The sequence below is a fragment of the Typopeltis vanoorti genome, chromosome 16, assembly GCF_054136105.1.
Source record: "Typopeltis vanoorti isolate ZY-2024b chromosome 16, IOZ_Tvanoo_1.0, whole genome shotgun sequence".
Taxonomy (NCBI): domain Eukaryota; kingdom Metazoa; phylum Arthropoda; class Arachnida; order Uropygi; family Thelyphonidae; genus Typopeltis; species Typopeltis vanoorti.
In genome coordinates this window covers 40,077,719-40,097,300 of record NC_143564.1, presented here as the reverse complement: position 1 = coordinate 40,097,300, position 19,582 = coordinate 40,077,719, and the positions used below count along the sequence as shown (strand labels likewise).

At 36.3% G+C, this 19,582-nt stretch overlaps 1 protein-coding gene across 2 annotated transcripts in view; it reads right to left on the bottom strand.

The window, feature by feature from the left end:
- Positions 1-19,582, bottom strand: part of LOC150097966 (uncharacterized) — a 490,509-nt gene that overhangs the window by 141,247 nt on the left and 329,680 nt on the right. For both annotated transcript variants that reach the window (XM_090406015.1, XM_090406016.1), the window contains exon 10: positions 11,482-11,587. In XM_090406015.1, coding sequence (XP_090262141.1) covers positions 11,482-11,587 — 106 coding nt within the window. The remainder of the gene's footprint in view (positions 1-11,481; positions 11,588-19,582) is intronic.

Below are 19,582 nucleotides of genomic sequence, written 5' to 3'. Positions count from 1 at the left end.
TGGCCTGTGGTCCCCATTCTCCTTAAATTCCCTCCACAGTTGTTTCTTTTTTTGAAGCTCCAGCTTAATGATGATATTCATTGATTTAACTTCTGATTCTAAGTATGTAGTCTGCCATTACCTCCCTCAAACACTCCTTTATCACTTTCCATGCATTATTAATATCTAGCCCTTGCAGTTTTACATGACATGACGCCGATCCAAGCAATCTCCTAAGCCTGTGATACTTAACAGCCCTGTAAGTCTACATATACTCTGGCCTAACTGAAAATTCCACACATCAACCACCTTCCAGGTCAAGACTATATGATCACTCTCACCAATTGGTGGCAATGTGGTCATATTCGTTATGGACAAATTCTCAAATGCAATCAGGTTTTGGTTTTATACTGTGAGTGGTCATGTAATTTAGCGCTCTTGTGAAATTAGCGATTTTTAACTGTTTTGTTGTGATTTTAATGTAACATTTTTATTGTGATATTTATTGTGATATTGTCAGCATGGCACCAACATGATGAACAACGGTGGCAAAGACCAGGTTGTTCGGCGATTTGAATTTGTGTGATATTATTCAGTGCAGTGTATACATCGAGAAAATTAAAGAATACGTGGAAGAAAATTGAAACAGGAGAGAGAGAGAGAGAGAGAGAGAGAGAGAATGTATGAAGTGTTTTGAAAGTGAGTGTCTCTTAGATGACGAGAATGCAACAAATACAGATGATAAGACAGAAAATTATGTTAATAATGTTGAACATGCAGCCATGGAAATAGAAGATAATGAAATGGCTATAAATAAAGAAATAGCATGCTTAAATGTTATCCTTCATAGGACAAAGCACAAAACTGAAAAACTGTAGAAGTGGCAAGAGTTAAGCAGGGCTGAAAAAAGAAAGAAGCAGGTGATCTGAAAGAATAATAAAGATCGATCAAACAAACAAGAAAAACAGGTTAAGAATAAAATTATTTATTTTATTCTTAATCAGGGGAGCACTTAGTGAAAGTATGACAAAATCGTGTTTCCCAGGAGCAAAAATTCAAGATATTAGCCACACCATCCAGATGCAAAAAGTTAAGTCAAAGGAATGATTGTCTTGATTGGTACCAATGATTTGAGAGGTGAGAAATATTCTATGAGGGAGAATGTAAAGGAGTTAGAAGAGGCAAAACTAAAGAGTGAGAAGGTGAAGATTGTAAGTCTCCTGTCATGCTATCATTATTATTATTATTATTATTATTATTCGTGACACCTCCAAGGAGTCCGAAGACTCATCGCGGGAGGACACCCACTGTACAACTCTCCGTCTCCACTACTACACTTTACCTTTACTACCAATCAATGCCATCTACTGCCCAAAACCACCACCACCACCACCATAGCTAGTATTTTTTGTCTGTAAATTGTGTGTGTTCTGAAGGGCCGATTTGTCTGTATGCAGGATGAAAAACCCAAGTTTCCAGGAGAAAAAACCCTGCTACCTCTGTATGAGATCGGCTAACTCACCTTCAATTAAAGAAGTCCATATAAAGATTCCTCCCGTCACGATGAGAATCGAACTTAGGCTTTTTCTAATCGAAGGGCGCAATGTATACCGTCATTCTTCCAACTGAGGAGGAAGGCATTGATAGCCAATGAGTCTATACGTGGATTGTGCACAAGGAATGATGTAGAATTCATGGATCTGTGGTCTCTGTTTGATGGAAAGAAGGATTTGTACAATGCAGATGGACTGCAAATGAATGGTTTTGGAGAGAGGTTTAGGTGTCTGGAGAGAGCTTAGTTCACTGAGCATGCTGACGTGCAAATTCAAGGAAATTTAAGCAATTAGGGTGGAAGCAAGTGAGTTTGTGTGAAGACACAAAGGAAATAACCTGAAAGGAAACATTCAGTTGTTTGATGATGCAAAATTAGGTAGATTATAGTTAATCAAGGCGATGTGAAGAGCTTGCAGGACGATTTAAATAGGCTGTCAGTATGGGCAAAAATTAATGGGCATCAGTTTGATGTCGAGAAATGTAAAGTTATGCATTTGGGATAAATAGATTACAACCTGTGTATCACATTGATGGCACTGTACTCCAGGAAATAGATGAAGCTAGAGATTAAGGGTTGTGGTAGACAGAAAGTTAAAGTTTAGAGGACGTATTGCTAAGGTAGCCCATAAGATTACTTGGCTATTGAAGAACACTTTAACAAGTAAAGATAAGGAAGTCGTCATTCTTTATAAGGCCTTGATATGCCTACATCTGGATTACTGTCCCCTGGGTTTCCTAGGGATGAGGATGTGGTGGAGAGGATTCAGAGGCAAGTGACCAAGATGGTGAGTGGCCTGTGGAATGTTCTCTATGAGGACAGATTGAAGGTGTGTGGATTGCAGAAGTTGGTTGATAGGAGAAGAAGAAGAGGGGATATGATAGAAACATTTAAGTTGCTTAAAGGATTTTATAGGATAAATGCAGGGGAAATGTTTCAGCACTTGGCTAAATGGACCAGAACAAGGAGTCATCCCTGGAAGTTGAATACAGGTGTTGTCAGTAGGGGTGTGAGGACTAGATTTTTTGCTTGGAGAGTGGTGAATGACTGGAATGGGCTGGCAGAGTCAGTTGTGAGTGCTTTGTCTGTTAATGGGTTCAACTAGAGGTATGATAAATTGTGTGGATAGAATGGGTCTCCCACGATGAGTCTTTGAACTCCATAGTGGAGGTGCTCATATAATAATAATAATTATTAGATCGAGCACTCTCAAACCCCTAGTATATTCCATCACATGCTGTCTCAGGCAATTATCCTTTAGTAACTGCATAAATTCCATTTCCTTCCTCCCATGTTTCCTCTCCTCTTTCCAATCTATGTTCCCATAGTTGAAATCCCCATAATAATTACCTGCCCTGCAATCACTGGGTCTGTTTGCCAATGCATACTATCTCCATTATCTTTTTTTTCATTTCCTGGGCTATAGCAGCATTCAACTGCATATGTTGCTCTACTGGACTTAATGTCACACCAGATATTCTCAAATGTACTATTTTTACTGGCCTGCAGTTGAACTTCAACTCTCTTTGGTTGCAGTTCATCGGCTATTATCAATAACCCCCCCCCCCCATTCTTTTCTCTTTATCCTTCCTGAACACACTATATCCTTCACATTCTACTCCAATAACTAGATCATCTTCTGTTAGCCATGTCTCACTAATGCTAATAACCTTTGGCAAGAATGAAATATTTTCCTATCCAATCGCTACATTGGCTAAATTTGCAAACGTTGGCTTTTGCTAAATTTTTTAATATACCCCTCTAAACTTCAATTCGTTCGCCTATATCAAGGATACCTCAGAGTGGTGAACACATTTGAAATCAATGCAAAGAAAAAATAGCCAGAACTTTATAATCTTTGCATTGATTTCAAATCTCATATGAAGCTGGCTGTCCTTCTCCACTCTCCTATATATCAATTCCCTCTTCTTTCTTCTCAGTTTGAGGCATATACAAGGACAAAAGAGGATCTGCCAACAATCACTATCTTGTTCGCTATAGGGAAAGAAAATAACAATAGTTTTTTTTCGTTGTTGTTGAAAAAGAAACAGATGTATTTAGAAATGAATAGAAAATTTGAGGACATGGATAAGAGAGGAAATGAGAAGGTGCTAAGAAAATGTGACAGTGTATGAAGGAGCAATGAATGATGCAAGAGCAATATGTGAGCGTGTCAGGGATGAGAGAGGAAAGGATGCTACTATAGGTAGAAATAAAAGCATAAATGGTGTAGTGAACGAAGAGTTAGATGTAATGGGAGAGATATCTTGATTACGCATGGGCTGTCATATGACAAAGTGTAAGCTTGATAGGCTGAATAAACATTTGGTGAGTAGTGGTGGTGCTGCTAAGAAAAGAAAGAAAAAAGAGGTACAAACCAAGAGAAAGAAATGCTCATCAAAGGATGTTAGTGAGTGTAGAAGGAGACTCTTGTATTGCAATTCTATCACGATAGGAGTTCTTTGTGAGGGAATGACAAAATCATGTGTCCAAGGTGCAAATATTAATGACATTAGTGATGCTGTTTGCATGCAGAAAGGTAAATTGAAAGAGTTGATTGTTTGGGCAGGTACAAATGATCTGAAGGGAGAAAAGTACAGTATGAGGGAGGATATGAAAAAGTTACTGACAGTAGCAAAAGGGAAGAGAGGAATGAGAGTATAAAGACAGTGAGTCTGTTGCCACAGTATGATAAAGGGGAGTTGCAAAGAAGAGCAATAATTGCAAATGACTCAATACATAGATTGTGTAGGAGGAATGGAGTACTGTTTCTGGATGTATGGAGTGAGTTTGATGGCCAAAAAGACTTATATAAGGCAAGTGGTTTACACTTAAAATGGATTTGGGATTAGGAGTTTAGAAAACATTTTGCTGATGCTTAGACATCAGGGAAACTGGAGTTTCCCTGATATCTAAGCATCAGCAAAATCAATAGAGAGAAAATGCTGTCTTAGTTTCTGAGGTTGTAAATAAAAAAAAGAGATTGTGGATACAATGCATAATTTAATTATGGCTTACATTATGGTCAGGTTTATATCATTTATGTATACTAATTCCAGTAGTATCAGGAACAAGAAGGAGGAACTTTTAACATTGGTTAGTTTCTATTGGCTGAAAGTTATTGGTATTAGTGAGATGTGGTTGACTAAGGATGATAAAATTATTGGCACAGAAAGTGAAGTTTATAGTATTTTAGAGCAGATAAAGCAAACAGATAATGTCAGATACTGATAATGTCAGGTGAGATACAGCCCAATAGAGTGCTAGTCCAACAGGAAATCAGTAAAATGGAAAACGGTGCTTTTGAAGCTGTCTGGTGTGAGATACAAGCTAATGTGACAAAATATTTGGTTAGTTGGCTGCTACTATAGGCCAGGGAATGCTAAGGATGATGTGTGTCAGCAAATAAGTTCAATAAGTAGAGGACAGGTAATTATTATGGGTGATTTTAATTATGGGGATATAGATTGGAAGGAGGAAAAGTCATATGGGCAGAAGAAAACAGAATTTATGCAGCTTATTAGAGATAATTACCTAAGGAAGTATGTAATGGAAGGGAGAAGGGGATCAAGAGTGTTGGATCTTGTGATTACATCTAAGGATTTGTGTATAACTAAGATGGATATATTGCTGCTAATTGGGGAGAGGATCATTCAATTTTGACCTGGGAGGTGGCTAAGCATGTGGAATTTTCAATAAAGAAGAGTTTGATGTTGAATTATAAGGCTGGGAACTATGAGAAAATTAGAAAATTGCTTGGAGCAGTACCATGGGAAGATATATTGCAGGGAAAACATGTTAGTAGTGCACGGGAAGTGTAAAGGAGCATTTAAACGAACATGTAGCTAACTGCATACCAAGAGTTAAGAGAATTAATAAAGTGAAAATTAAATGGATGAGTTACAGCACTAAGCAGAAGTTAAAAAGAAAGAGAAGCATGTGGAAGAAATTCATAGATAGAGGAGACCAGCCAGCTCATGAGTAGTATAAAGCACAGGACAGAAGAGTGTCTGGTATGGTAAGCAAGGCAACATCGGAATAAGAGAGGAAATTAGCCAAATGAGTCCAAAAAAAAAATAAATAAATCCAAAAGACTTCTTTTAGTATGTGGTAAGCAAAAGAAAGAATGACCACAGTAGAATGATTTTGGATTACTCTTAACTCGTTTGAATTATTAAATAATCGTTTTGCAAGAGTGTATCATCCAGGTGATAATATTACAGTAATAGATATGCCAAGGTTTAATGTAGAAGTAAGGATAAAGGGAGTCGAAGTACATAGGATCTTACAGAATCTGGATGTCAATACAGCCATGGGATAGGAAGGAATATCAATTCACATATTGTGAGAATGTGCTAGGGAATTGCTAGTCCCTTTGACTAGATTGTTTAATCTGAGTCTCAGTTTGTGCAGAGTCCCAAGGGAATGGAAAGAAGTTAAAATAGTTTTATTGCATAAAGGTGGTTCCAAGAGAAAAGTAGCTAATCATAGACCAATTAGTATTTCAGGGGTGGTGGTCAAATTATTGGAGAATTTGATTAAAGACAAAATTCAGGACTGGGTGGACAGGAATGAGATATTGCATGAGGGTGGGGGGAAGAATGACTTTGTGAAGGGTAGGTCATGCTTCAGTAATTTACTTTCTATAATAAGGTAATAACAGAGTTGGATAAAGGTAATGGCCACATGGTCAAAATGTCAGACTTTGCAAAGGTATTTGATAGAATATCACATGGAATCTTGATATATAAGTTACATCAAATGAGTATGAATATGAAGCTGATGTTATGGAAGAGAGTGGTTGATGGAGAGATATCAGACAGTAGTTTATGCAGGTGCAAATTCCTGTAGAAGGACTGTGACTAGTGGTGTGCCACAGGGCTCTGTACTTGGATCACTACTATTTAATTGATTCATTAATTAAATAATCTGAGGGGAAATATTCAGTTGTTTGCAGATGATGCAAAATTAGGTAGAGCAATAGTCAACAAAAATGATATTGATATTTTACGGGATAATTTAAATAGACTGGAAATAAGGGCAAAGAAGAAAGCATGCCAATTTAATGTAGTAAAGAGTAAGGTTATGCATTTTGGAGTGAAAAGATTATCACCTGTGTATCATACTGATGGGACTGTACTCCAGGAATTTGATGAAGACAGGGATTTGGGGATAGTGGTGGATAGGGAGTTGAAATTCAGAGGACATATTGCAAAAAGTGGCCAAAACAGCTCACAGGCTTACCTGGTTATTGAAGAACACACCCAGACATGCAGAGATAAGAAAGTCATTATTCTTCTTTATATATGCTCTGATAAGGTCTCATGTGGATTACTGTGCACAGATTTAGTTGCATGGGCTTCTTGAAGATGTGGATAAAGTGGAATGGATTCAGAGGCAAGTAACTAAGATAGTGGCAGGACTGTATGATGCTCCATATGAGGAGAGATTGAAGATTTGTGGGTTACAGAAGCTGGTTGATCGGCAGATAAGCCGATCTTTTCTAGACAGCACCTAAATCATGTGTCTTCCCAAAAGTACTCTTTCTTTTTCAGTTTACACAAAATCTACCAACACAGGTAGATACATACACAAACTTCGATCATTTCCCTTCTTGATGGATACAAGAAATACGATTCAATGGTCTCTGCAGATCTATACAATTTTTGAAAGATTTGATGACATATTTAAATTTGTATGAATATTTAAAAATTTTAATTAATTCCTAGTTTTTTTTGTTTTTTTTTGCTAACTTTTATGGGTTTTGTTAGTGTCTCAACACAAGAATTGCAAGGGGGGGTAGGTAATTGTAAGGTGGGGGAAGCACAAAAACTAATGTTAAAAAATGGGGCACACATGAAAGAAGGTTGAGAAACACTGCTTTATAGAATTTACTTGCTTCTTTTCTTCAGAGAATATTTTCCTTGTCATCTCATCTATCTTCCAATGTGTCCTAATGTTGCAGCCTTGTGCATCTTCTGCCAAACTATCCATATAATTGCTTTTATCTTCTCTTGCAGATCTTTTCATTAACTTGTCTTTCTCTATATATATACATGCTCATATGAATTACTTTATTTCTATGAGAATTAGTATTTTCAAACATCATTTTAAATTTATGCCTTTCGTCTTGTCTGATAAACAACCTCTGTTCCGTTTTTCCCTTCTTAGCAATTCAACAGACTCTTGCAACCTCATTATCTGCCATTTTAAAATTTTTCCATTGCTTTTCGGTCATGTCTTCTGGGATTTCAACTTTCTAGCTTTTCATTCTCCAAAATATGAAATTGATTTTTTTATCACAATAGAAAAAATTTCAGAATTTCTTTCATTTTTAATTTAGGTACATCATATTTTATTCTTCCATTTTGATTTCTATTTTTTTAATCCCATTCAATTTTAATTTGATTTTCATTGTTACTAAATAATGATCAGACCCTACATCAACTCCTCACCTTACTTTATACTCCTAAAATTACCCTTGACTACAATATGACCAATCTGGGTTTTGGTTTTGCCATCTGGTGATATCCAGGTCATTTTATGTATGACTTGATGTTTAAATAAACTTTCTCCAATCACAAGATTATTCATTTCACAAAATGCCACCAATAGGTCACCATTCTCATGTTTGGAGCACATCCTTCATTATCTACTGCTCTCTCATCTTCATTATTTCTTTTGCCAGCTTTAGAATTCAAATCAACCATAAGAATAATCACTTCATGCTTTGTTACTTTTTCCATACACCTCTGTAACTTATCATAAAAATTCTCCTTCTCTTCAAGATCATTCTCATTTGATGATAAATATAATCTAGCTATTATTATTCAGTCACTTATGGCCTTCCAATTTATAAAGTTTTAACTTGTCCCTGCACTAAATATGGTATGGCACAAAAAAAAAAAAAAAAAAAAATATATATATATATATACTGAACTTCAACACCAGTTTATTACATAACATATATTATTGTAGTTATTCAGTACTGTTATTTTTTTTTTTTCATCATACTGTATAAGCACTACACCACGTTCACAATTTTCATCTGATCCTGAATACAGTATTTGATATCTATCTACAGTTCTCACTCTTCCAAAGCCTGCCCACCTCAGTCACTTATTACTAACACATTTATTCTGTATTTTCCCATTTTCTTAATAACTTCCTGTGTCTTTCCACTTTCCAATTTGAAACATACTTCGAACATTCCATGTTGCAATTAACATTTTCTGTTTAGGTGAAAGTGGTGACCTATTCTGTTACAAAGGTTCCTGTAGGCTTTGACATTGAAACTTTATCCATGCATTATCCTCTTACCAACTTAAATAAAGGTCACCAAGAATCCAAAGGGCTGACCCACCTGACACTTAGTATACTCTTTTACTTGGGCTCTCAGTTTACATAATCAGAGAATTTTTATGGGGAGGGGTGATTAGCCCTTTGCCCAACTCTCCTCCTTTATCCAAACCTGGGGCCAGTATGGGGGTAGGTCACCCAAAGGTGGAGTTCTGCATATCTAAGGTGTTCCAAAATACACAAGAATGGTATTCATTCATTCCACTTGACCTATAATGAATGCAAACATTCGTCAACATATTACCTTTGTAAATATTTATCCACCCTTCTGTCTCTATATGCAAGAAAAACATCAACATATATAAATACTCAAAATACTTCATAAACAAAATAAAAGACATTACACTGGATTCCACAGACATGAGGTGAGTTTGGACATCACAAGAAACCTATTTACCAATGTTCTAAGAGAAGACACCATATTAATCTTAGAAGATTTTTTTCCACCTGATACTCTCAATCTCTTCAAATACTGTCCAGAGAACACTTTCTTCGAGTTTCCAGATCTCTATTATGAAAAGATAGAAAGCTTAGCCAACATCCATTTCACCCCAAATGGCAAATTTGTATGTGAAGACATTTGAACAAACAGCCATCAATATGTACCATACAGAATGTGGCTTAGGTATGTCGATGACATCTTTGTCATTTGGCCAGGCTCTGAAGAAACCCTCCACAATTTTATGGAATTCCTCAACAGTTTAAATCAAAAAATCCAATTTACATTAGAAGTAGGAAAAAACAAACAGATCTTTCCTTCCTAAATGTTCTCATCTCTGTAGAATATCATGGTGATCTTTCATTTGAGGTCTACAGAAAAAAAAAAGCTCAATACTGGATGATATCGAGTCATCATTACTGGAATGGCATTACTAATTTTTTTAATCACTCTTCTTCTTAAGTAGTTTCTCTAATTTGGAAGTTAGCAATCATGGTAGGCCAGAGTGTCCGATCCTCTGCCATTACTTAATAATAACAAAAGAGAAAAAAAGTGACATATCCTAAATACATTCTCCTAAAAATGCATGCAGTCTCAGAACTATCATTAGCATCATAAACAGACTTTCATATATTCCAAAGAATATACAAAAAAATGTATGTATATTATTTCTGGGGAAAACTCCCATGTTACTCCTCTTAATAAACTATTATAATTATGGCTATTTTGCTTGCTTCAGTTTAGGAGTGCCCCTGTTTAAAAGTCATTGGCTATTTACTCATGGATTCTTAGGGCATTGTAGATGTAAGTTTACCAAAAAGTATATGTAGCATAAGGAAGAGAAATTTACACATACCTTTTTCTGGGTGTTGCAGCTTTTCTTCTTTATGCGATGTCCGAAAACTACTGAGTGTGTGGAGGGGGGGGGTAGGCAATTTGGGAGAATTAAATTAGAAAAACCCGGTTTTTTTTCCCGTAATATATATATAAACATATATATTATATTACTATATTATATAGGGTGGGGGAAAGGTGAAAGGGTTGATTATTTATATAGGGGGGAAGGGGATTGACGGGGCGCGGTCCGTTTCGACTATTCTCGGTCGTCATCTGAACACCTAGTCGAAACGGACCACACTCCGTCAACCCCCTTCCCCCCCCCATATAAATAATCAACCCTTTCACCTTTCCCCCACCCTATATAATATAGTAATATAATATATATGTTTATATATATATTACGGGAAAAAAACCTGGGTTTTTCTAATTTAATTCTCCCAAATTGCCTACCCCCCCCTCCACACACTCAGTAGTTTTCGGACATCGCATAAAGAAGAAAAGCCGCAACACCCAGAAAAAGTATGTGTAAATTTCTCTTCCTTATGCTACATATACTTTTTGGTAAACTTACATCTACAATGCCCTAAGAATCCGTGAGTAAATAGCCAATGACATTTAAACAGGGGCACTCCTAAACTGAAGCAGGCAAAATGGCCGTAATTATAATACAAAAAGATGACTACAAAGGTGGTGATTCTTCACCTTACATTAAAAATATTACTAATAAAATAGCAAAAATTTTAAAAACAATACATAATATATATATATATATATATATATATATATACTAGGGAGGCTCCCCCCCCCCCCGAGTTCTGGGCTTACCAGCCCAGAACTCGGGGGGGGGGGGGAGATTTTGTCTTACCATATTAGTCCGTTTCGACTAATATGGTAAGACAAAAAATGTGACATAAAAATGTTTCAAATTTCGGCTTATCTTTTTATATATATATAGAGAGTAGATATATATATATATATGATAGTTTATAAGGCAATAACTGGTGTACAGTTTATATATATATAAAATGTATATCCTTTGAGACTGTATCAGGAAATGATAATAATATATAAGACTAAATATAAAATAAATGAATATCCTCGAAAGATTTTAGGACTATGGCATTTGCTACAGGTTATATAAACCAAAATCATAAAGTAGAGAAACTAAGAACAATCTCTGTCCTTAACTTCTTAGGCATTTGGCATGCAAGCTCATATCATGAGCCTGCATGATATGATCATAGATCATCAGAATATCATAACATATACTAGTCTTAATATATGTTTGTAACAACTTTTGAGATCATATTACCTTCTCGTTGATTTTCATAATTCTTCTGCAATTCATTGATCAATAAAACATATTTTTGTTCTGCTTCATGCATTGCACTACCATGAGCCTCAATTAACTGAGAAATCTGCAAAATTAATGAACGTATTAACATCCAAAAAACTGATAATGTATAAAATTAAAATTACTATGTTTTGAAAGGTAAAATATCACATTCATTTCCTAAAAATAAGATTTCATGTTACTCCTAATGTCAGATAATAGAAAAATAGAAAAGCTTAGTAGGCAACAAAGATATCTTGTATCTCTAATTAGGCTAAATTAAGAGTTTAATATAAAAAATTTAATTAATACTGAAGAGTAATTTAAAAGACATACCTGGATGTATATTTTTAGAATATGAGGATGATAATATATTTGAAGCCAAACAACTTGACTGAGCCGAGAACATGTGGTAAGAGAATGTGTTGATAATGATTCATAAATAAAGCTAGTAAACAAGGAAAACAATGAATCAAATGGACTGCAGATTTTGAAAAGGAAAATTTTGAAAACTAAAAATTTAAAGATTAAAAAGGTGCAAAAATAGTGAAATAAATACCCTTGATCTGGTTATTTAATGAAAATTCTTGCAGTGGGTAAGGTTCCTAAGGAGAAAAAGAAGGCAAAATAGTACCACTCAGCAAGCATTGTTCTAGAACAAAAGTTTCCAATTATAGATGAGTCTGTATAGCTGCAGTTGTAGTCAAGGTGTTGGAGAGATTGTTGAGTAATATAATTCAGGATTGGGTTGATGGACATAGCATTAAATAAGCAATTTACTTGCATTTTATGACAAAGTGATGAGTGTGTTAGATAAGGGAGAATCATATACAATGATATTCTTGAACTTTGAAAAAGCATTTGAAAAGTTGGAGTACAAGTTGTAGGTGATGGGAATAAATAGTATATTGGTCAGATGGATCGGAGATTGGCTCTATAAACAATACCAGCAATTTGTGTATGATGGATCATACCACTGGTTACCCTCCTTCAAAAAAGGAGGGTAACCAGTGGCATGCCCTAGGGTTCTGTTTTAGGAGCCTTGCTGTTTAACTTATTTGTAAATGATATATCATGTGGACTGACTGACTGGGAATCTTCAGTTGTTTGCTAATGATACAAAGTTGGGAAGATTTATAAGTAATACTGCTGACATTAATTCCCTTCAGGAAAATTTGAATAGACTTTTGACTTGGACAAAGGGACTGTAGTTTCAATAATAATAAGTGCAAGATTTGGACGGTAGAAATATAAGGCTGTGTACTATATTGATGGTGCTGTACTGCAGGAAGTGGATGAGATTCAAGATTTGGGAGTGATGGTTAACAGCATACTAAAATTGCAAGAGTTTTTATTATTATTATTTTATTATTATTTCCCAAGACCTCATGGAGTCAAAGACTCATCTGGGAGGTCCTTTTATCACACACACACATCTCATCATACCGTGTCTTAAACACACTCAAACTCCTTGTGGACACCACACTCTCAGGCAAGGCATTCCAATCATTCACAACGCTGCACGAAAAAAACCTGCCTCTCACTCCCTCTTTATACAGTTTCCAGGGATGACCTCTGGTTCTCCCCTGATCTCCCACTATCCTTTGTAGAACTTCTCCACCATTGATCTTATAACAACCCTTAATAACTTGTAGGTCTCTATCATATCTCCCCTCTTCCTTCTCTCCACTAGACTCTGCAAATTACATCTTTTCAATCTTTCCTCATACTCAACATTCCAGAGGTCAGAAACTACCTTAGTCAGTCGCCTTTGGACCCTTTCCAACATCTCTTCATCCTTCTGAAAACCCAGTGACCAAATCTGGGCACAATAGTCCATGTGTGGCCTAATCAAAGCCTTATACAATGGAACAAGAATCTCCCTACTTCTACACGTCAGTGTCCTCTGCATCATTCCCAGAAGTCTTTGTGTTGTCTTCACAATTTTGGTGATGTGTAAATTTTAGATCCTTATCCACTATCACCCCCAGATCTCTTATTTCCTCTACCTCCAACAATATATTCTCACCAAGCATAAATTCTGCATCCCATCTTTGTTTTCCAAATTTTAAAACCTTACATTTTGCAAACATTGAACTCACATCCCCATTTGCTTGCCCAATCACTCAATTTTTTCAAGTCTTCTTGCAAGGCCACAACATCTTCACTACTCTTTGTTCGTCCCAACTTTGCATCATCTGCAAACAACTGAATATCTCCATCCAAATCTTTGCCAATATCATTAATATACAAGTTAAATAGTAATGGCCCTAAAACAGACCTCTGAGGCACTCCACTAGTGACTTTCCTTTTCCTGGATATCGCACCCCCCATACACAACTTGTTGATACCTATCAGATAGCTATCAGTGAATAAAAGTGAATATTGATGAATAAGAGGAAAAGAGGTGATAAAATAGACCTTTAAGTTAGTGAGGGGATTTTATTGATTAATTCAGAGGGAATTATAAAAAGAGTAGAAGGCAAGAGGGGAAGAACCAGAGGCCATCCCTGGAAGTTGTGCTATAGTGTGGTGAAGAAGGGTGTGTGAGGAGCAGATCTTTTACATGGAGAATTGTCAATGAATGGAATGCATTAACACAATGTGCTGTTAATGCAGGGAATGTTAAAGATTTTAAGATTCAGTATGAAAGATATGTTGTCAGTGCATGACAGTAGTGCTGGCCATTTCACAAGAATCGTCATCATATGTCACTGTTAACAAAATGAAAGGGAGATTTTGAAAATTATACTTGGCAAGAAATTATATTCTTGGTGAATCCTTTACTCAAGTATAAGCAAACAATGTTTGCACATGAAGTATCGCCATGAATAGACTACGTGTATGTAGAGTCTATTGACCTCACATCATTTGCTCAACATACCATAATGAACAGCACACTCCCTTTATTCTGATATGCCTTAACATAATTGTGAAGGCTTTCTACCCAGACAAGTTTTGATCTTTATTGAGGTAAGAAGTCTAGCCTTTAACACTGAGATTTCTGGTATTGGATTTTTGAACAGGTTAAATGCAGTGATCTTCTGCTACTGTGTGAAGATAAGGGTATTTATTTATTTTTCTCCTCCAAGGCAATTGTTTGGGAATGCAAATACAGCTATACAAAAGCTTGAAATCATAGTAAACGTTCCCAAATTAGATGACTGTGAACGCTCACTCTAAAACAATAAAAACTATCACTTAAGCATTAAGCACAAATGATTCATATATATCATTGTGCATAAAAGAATGAGCTCCGTTATATAATTAGTTGATTAATTATGACTAAAAAAAATGAACCTAATACAAAAGCAACAAATTCTGAACAATATTTTTAGTATGGAATGAGTCTACAGAATTCTATTTTCAATACAAACATTCATCCTTTCCCGGTTCACTTTAATTTTATTTTCAATCATAAATCACGTCTGCAGCACTGAATGCTCTCTCCCTCTCTAGAAAAAAAAACAAAAAAAAAAAACTGATGATGCACAAAATTAGTACAATTGAAATGATCTTAATCTTAAACTTAGAAAGGAGGTTTTTACCAGTGAGCACATCAGATTCTGACTTTCAATGAGAAACTCATTTTTGAGAAACAAAAACAACAAATTGAGAAACAAGTTTTATATTTTATACACATGACATGGATATATTACAATATTTTTAGCACACCTTAACAACCAGTATATCAATTTTACCGCTGAGAAAACAACAACAACTCATTACTTCCTCGATGTTTTAGTTACTCATCTAACCAATGGATTCTTCGGCTTTCTTGGTAACATACTGATAGATGCATCTACCACACCAATAGTAATATCCTTCCCAACAGTATAGTGATATTAAAGCATTAGTAAACACAGCTAGAACCATTTTATCACACTATATCAACCTGATCACTAAAATCAACAGCATCTGTGATGGAATTAACATCAGCAGTGCTACTTATAATTCTTCCTAACTTTGCATCATTAGCAAATAACTGAAGATCCCCAGTCAGTCCACATGATATATCATTCACAAACAAGTTAAACAGCAAGGGCCCAAGAACAGAACCTGGGGAATGCCACTGGTTATCCTCCTTTCTTGAGGCACTGCTCCATCATCATACACAACCTTCTGGTATCGTTCAGAGAGCCAATCTCTGATCCATCTAACCAATATACTATCTATTTCATCCTCTGCAGCTTGTACACCAATTTATCATGTGGTAATCTATCAAACGCTTTTGCAAAGTCTAAGAATATCAATGTATGTGATTCTCCCTTATGTAACGCACTTGTCACCTTATCATAAAATGCAAGTAAATTACTAAAACAGGACCTATCCTTTACAAATCCATGCTGATCATCATAAAGAATGCTATGTCCATCAACCCAATCCTGTATTCTATTCCTTACCAATCTCTCCAAACCCTTGACCAAAACTGCAGTTATAGAGACTGGCCTATAGCTGGAGATTTCTGTCCAGCTATAGGCCAGTGGAGTGGCAATATTTTGTCTTCTTTCCACTCCTTGGGAACCCTACCCACTTGCAAGACTTTCATTAAATAACCAGGTCAGGGGCATAGCTAACTGTGGTGCACATTCCTTAAGAATACATGGTGATATGTCATCCATTCCCACAGCTTTATTGACATCTAACCCAACCAACATCTGATACACCTCTGTTTCTTTCACTTCCAATTCTCCTAATACTTGCCTCTCTTCTATATATTCCACTGCATCATTTACACCAGTATGATATATGCTGCTAAAGTGCTTGCTCAATAATTCCACTATATCCTTTGCAGCTGTGAGTCAGCTGCCTTGACTATCCATCAGTGTTAATCTGCTATAATTATTCTTTCTCTTGCTTGCCATGTAGTAGAAAAATTCCCCCGAGTTAACCTTGGCCTGACCAGCCAATCTGCTCTCACACTGCACCTTTCCTTTCTTTACCCATGAAGAGTATAAAGTGCAGGCTAGAAAGGTGATGAGCATGGATAACATTTTCTTTTCCAGCACAGCTTGCTTAATTTCACTATTCACCCATTTCACTCCTACTCTATTTACTCACTGTGAGTTTCCTTGCACTGTCAACATCTTTTCCACTCAGCTCATCTACCCAACATACTGATGCTAACTGACTACAGAGCTTCTTATAATCACCTGCTTTATACTTCCACATGTATCCATTTTTGGCAGTGACCTTTTCTTGTTACACCACTTCCCAACAAGTATAATACCTCATGAACTCTCACCAACCAGTGGCAGTGTCAACCCTTCATTAACAACTACATCTTGTGAAATCACCAAATCCAAAACATTAAAGCCTCTAGTTGCTTCAATCACATGCTGCTTAAGATACTTATCTCTCAGAAATTCCACAAAGTCTCTCTCCTTGTTCCCATACACTATCTTCTCCTTCAAGTCTATATTCCTGTAATTGAAGTCTCCCATTGGTATCACCTTCTTTTTACATGCCCAACTAATTTTCCTAAATATTTCACAATTGGAATTCTCTGCATTCCCTGGATGATAACAGCATCCTATCAGATATACTAACATGTTTATTTCAACTTCACACCACACAGATTCAAAATCTGTGCATGCACTATCAACTTCCACAAACATTTGTAAATAATTTTGGATCAATCCCAGTTTTACTAAGTGTATAGTGGACTGATAGTCACTAAGATCAAAAGAATTAAGCACATGACTGGATAAGGCTGTGTCCTTGGTTCTACCACAGGGGATATCGCTGAGACATTCTTCAATACAAAGTGTGACTTAATTTTCTGTTTGTACATAATATGGGGAATTACTGCCATACCTAGACAGTACACACCTGAATACTTCGAAATGTTATTTTTAGGTTTAACTAGTTGAAGCCATGACTGAAGCTTGTTAAGGGGATAAATAAGTTATGAATCTTATATTTCTTGAGGAATTTTGCCAATTTGTTAGAAATACAGTAACAAATAGATTAATCTGAACAAGCTGAATTTTTGCCAAGATTTTGGTTTGGGTGTTGTTTCAGTTCAAAATAATTTTGGTTTTGGTTTACTCTTTTCGGTTTTGGTTTTAGTTCACTATTTTGGTTGAGTGCTGCATGTTTTAACTGTCTCTACAATGCTAGTTAATAGTGGTGGTGTTGGTGTGGGTACTTTTAATGTGATTTTAAAGAGGTTTAGGGTTTAGGGAGACAGGTACCATTTCTCCTGACAGAAAAGTAAAATATGGGTGAAAAAGGAAAACTTACTCAAGATTATTTACTAGCTAGGAAAAGCAAAATGAATCACAGTTTCTCTGCTGTAGACTTAAACACAAACTTGGCAGCTAGTGGGATTAATGTTTCTGACATGACAGCCTGTCGAAGATTGTTCGAAGCAGGAAGGACTGCCCACAAACCAAAAAAGAAACAACTGTTCATGAAGGCTATGAAGAAAAAGAGAGCTCCAGTGGGAAAAAGTGTATAGAGATTGGACTGTTAAGAAGTGGAAGAAGGTCATATTCTCAGATGAGAGCTATTTCTTTGTCAAAGGAGAGTAATTTCTCTATGTTTACAAATCAGCAGCTGAGAAGACTTCTCCCATCCACCTTCAAGAAGCTCCTAAACACCCAACTAAAAGGATGTCCTAGAATTGTCTTACACATGACTGTCCAGGATCACTTTTGCTGGCCTGTTGATGGTATGAACAAAAGTGACCAATACATAAATATTGGGCTGTTGCAAATGAAATGGCCGTTGAATGACTGTCAGGTTTCTACTGGTTGCTGAAGAAAGCAAGCGCTGAGGTATATGCAAATTTTTTATGTCATGTCACACGTGGGTGATGCAATTTTAGTATTTGTTTCATTCAACGAGCATTAAACATTGAATACTACTGACATCAAGTCAATCATGGAACCCAGTCAATGAAGGTTGCTATACCTTTACGAGTTCAAATTGGGAAATTCTGCAGCGGCTGCAGTAAAAAAAATCAATAAAACATTCGGTGGAGGAACAACTAATGAGAGATCCACTCACCGTTGGTTTGCAAAATTTCGCTCAGGAGATTTGAGGCTACAAAACGAATCCCGTGGCCATTGTCCTTCCTCCACTGATTCGAATGAATTAAAGGATTTAATTGAATCAGATCCACGACAAACTGTACGGGAGATTGCCCAGACACTAAATGTACACTTCTCAACTGTTTCACAGCACTTGGCAATAATAGGAAAAGTAAGGAAGCTCGACAAGTGGGTGCCTCACGAACTCACTGATGAAAACAAAGCACGACGTTTGGAAGTGTGCTCTTCTCTCTTAAGAAGTAAAGAAGAAAGGTTCCTACAACGAATTGTGACTGTGGATGAGAAGTGGATATTCTATGACAATCGTACATGTTCGTCACAGTGGTTGGGAGTGAAAGACACTCCAGGAAGGACTCCAAAGGCACCTCTGCATCCAACGAAGATGTTTACTGTATGGTGGTCTTCTGCTAGTGTTATTCACTACTCATTCCTTCCACGAGGTGAAACAATAAATGCAGCTCGATGTTGTACAGATATGTGGAAAATGCATGACAAATTTTGCCTTAAGCAACCAGCATTTGTGAAAAGACATGGAGTCCTATTGCTTCAGGATAACACCCGACCACATATGGCAGTGTCAACCACACAGCAAATCAACAATTTGGGATACAAAATTGTGCCTCATCCTCCATACTCTCCTGACATTTCCCCAACAGATTACCATTTTTTCCAGCACTTGAGCCATTTTTTATCCAGGAAATGCTTTGCTAACGATGCATCAATTTATCGGGCAGTGGACTTCATTACTTCCAGAGACACTGATTTTTACAAATGTGGTATAAATGACCTTGCCACATGTTGGCAATAATGCATTGATGCTGCTGGAGATAACTTTGATTAAACAGGTATTCTTCTTCTTTTTATTCTCTTCTTTTTCAATCATCCTTAAAATCGGCCATTTCATTTGCAACAACCCAATATATTGGAGAAAAAAGTAGTCTCACAAATCCAGAAAGACAAAAAACTCATCTTCCAATCTTGCTCCATGCCACACTTCAAAAAAAGTGAAATAGTTCCTCAAA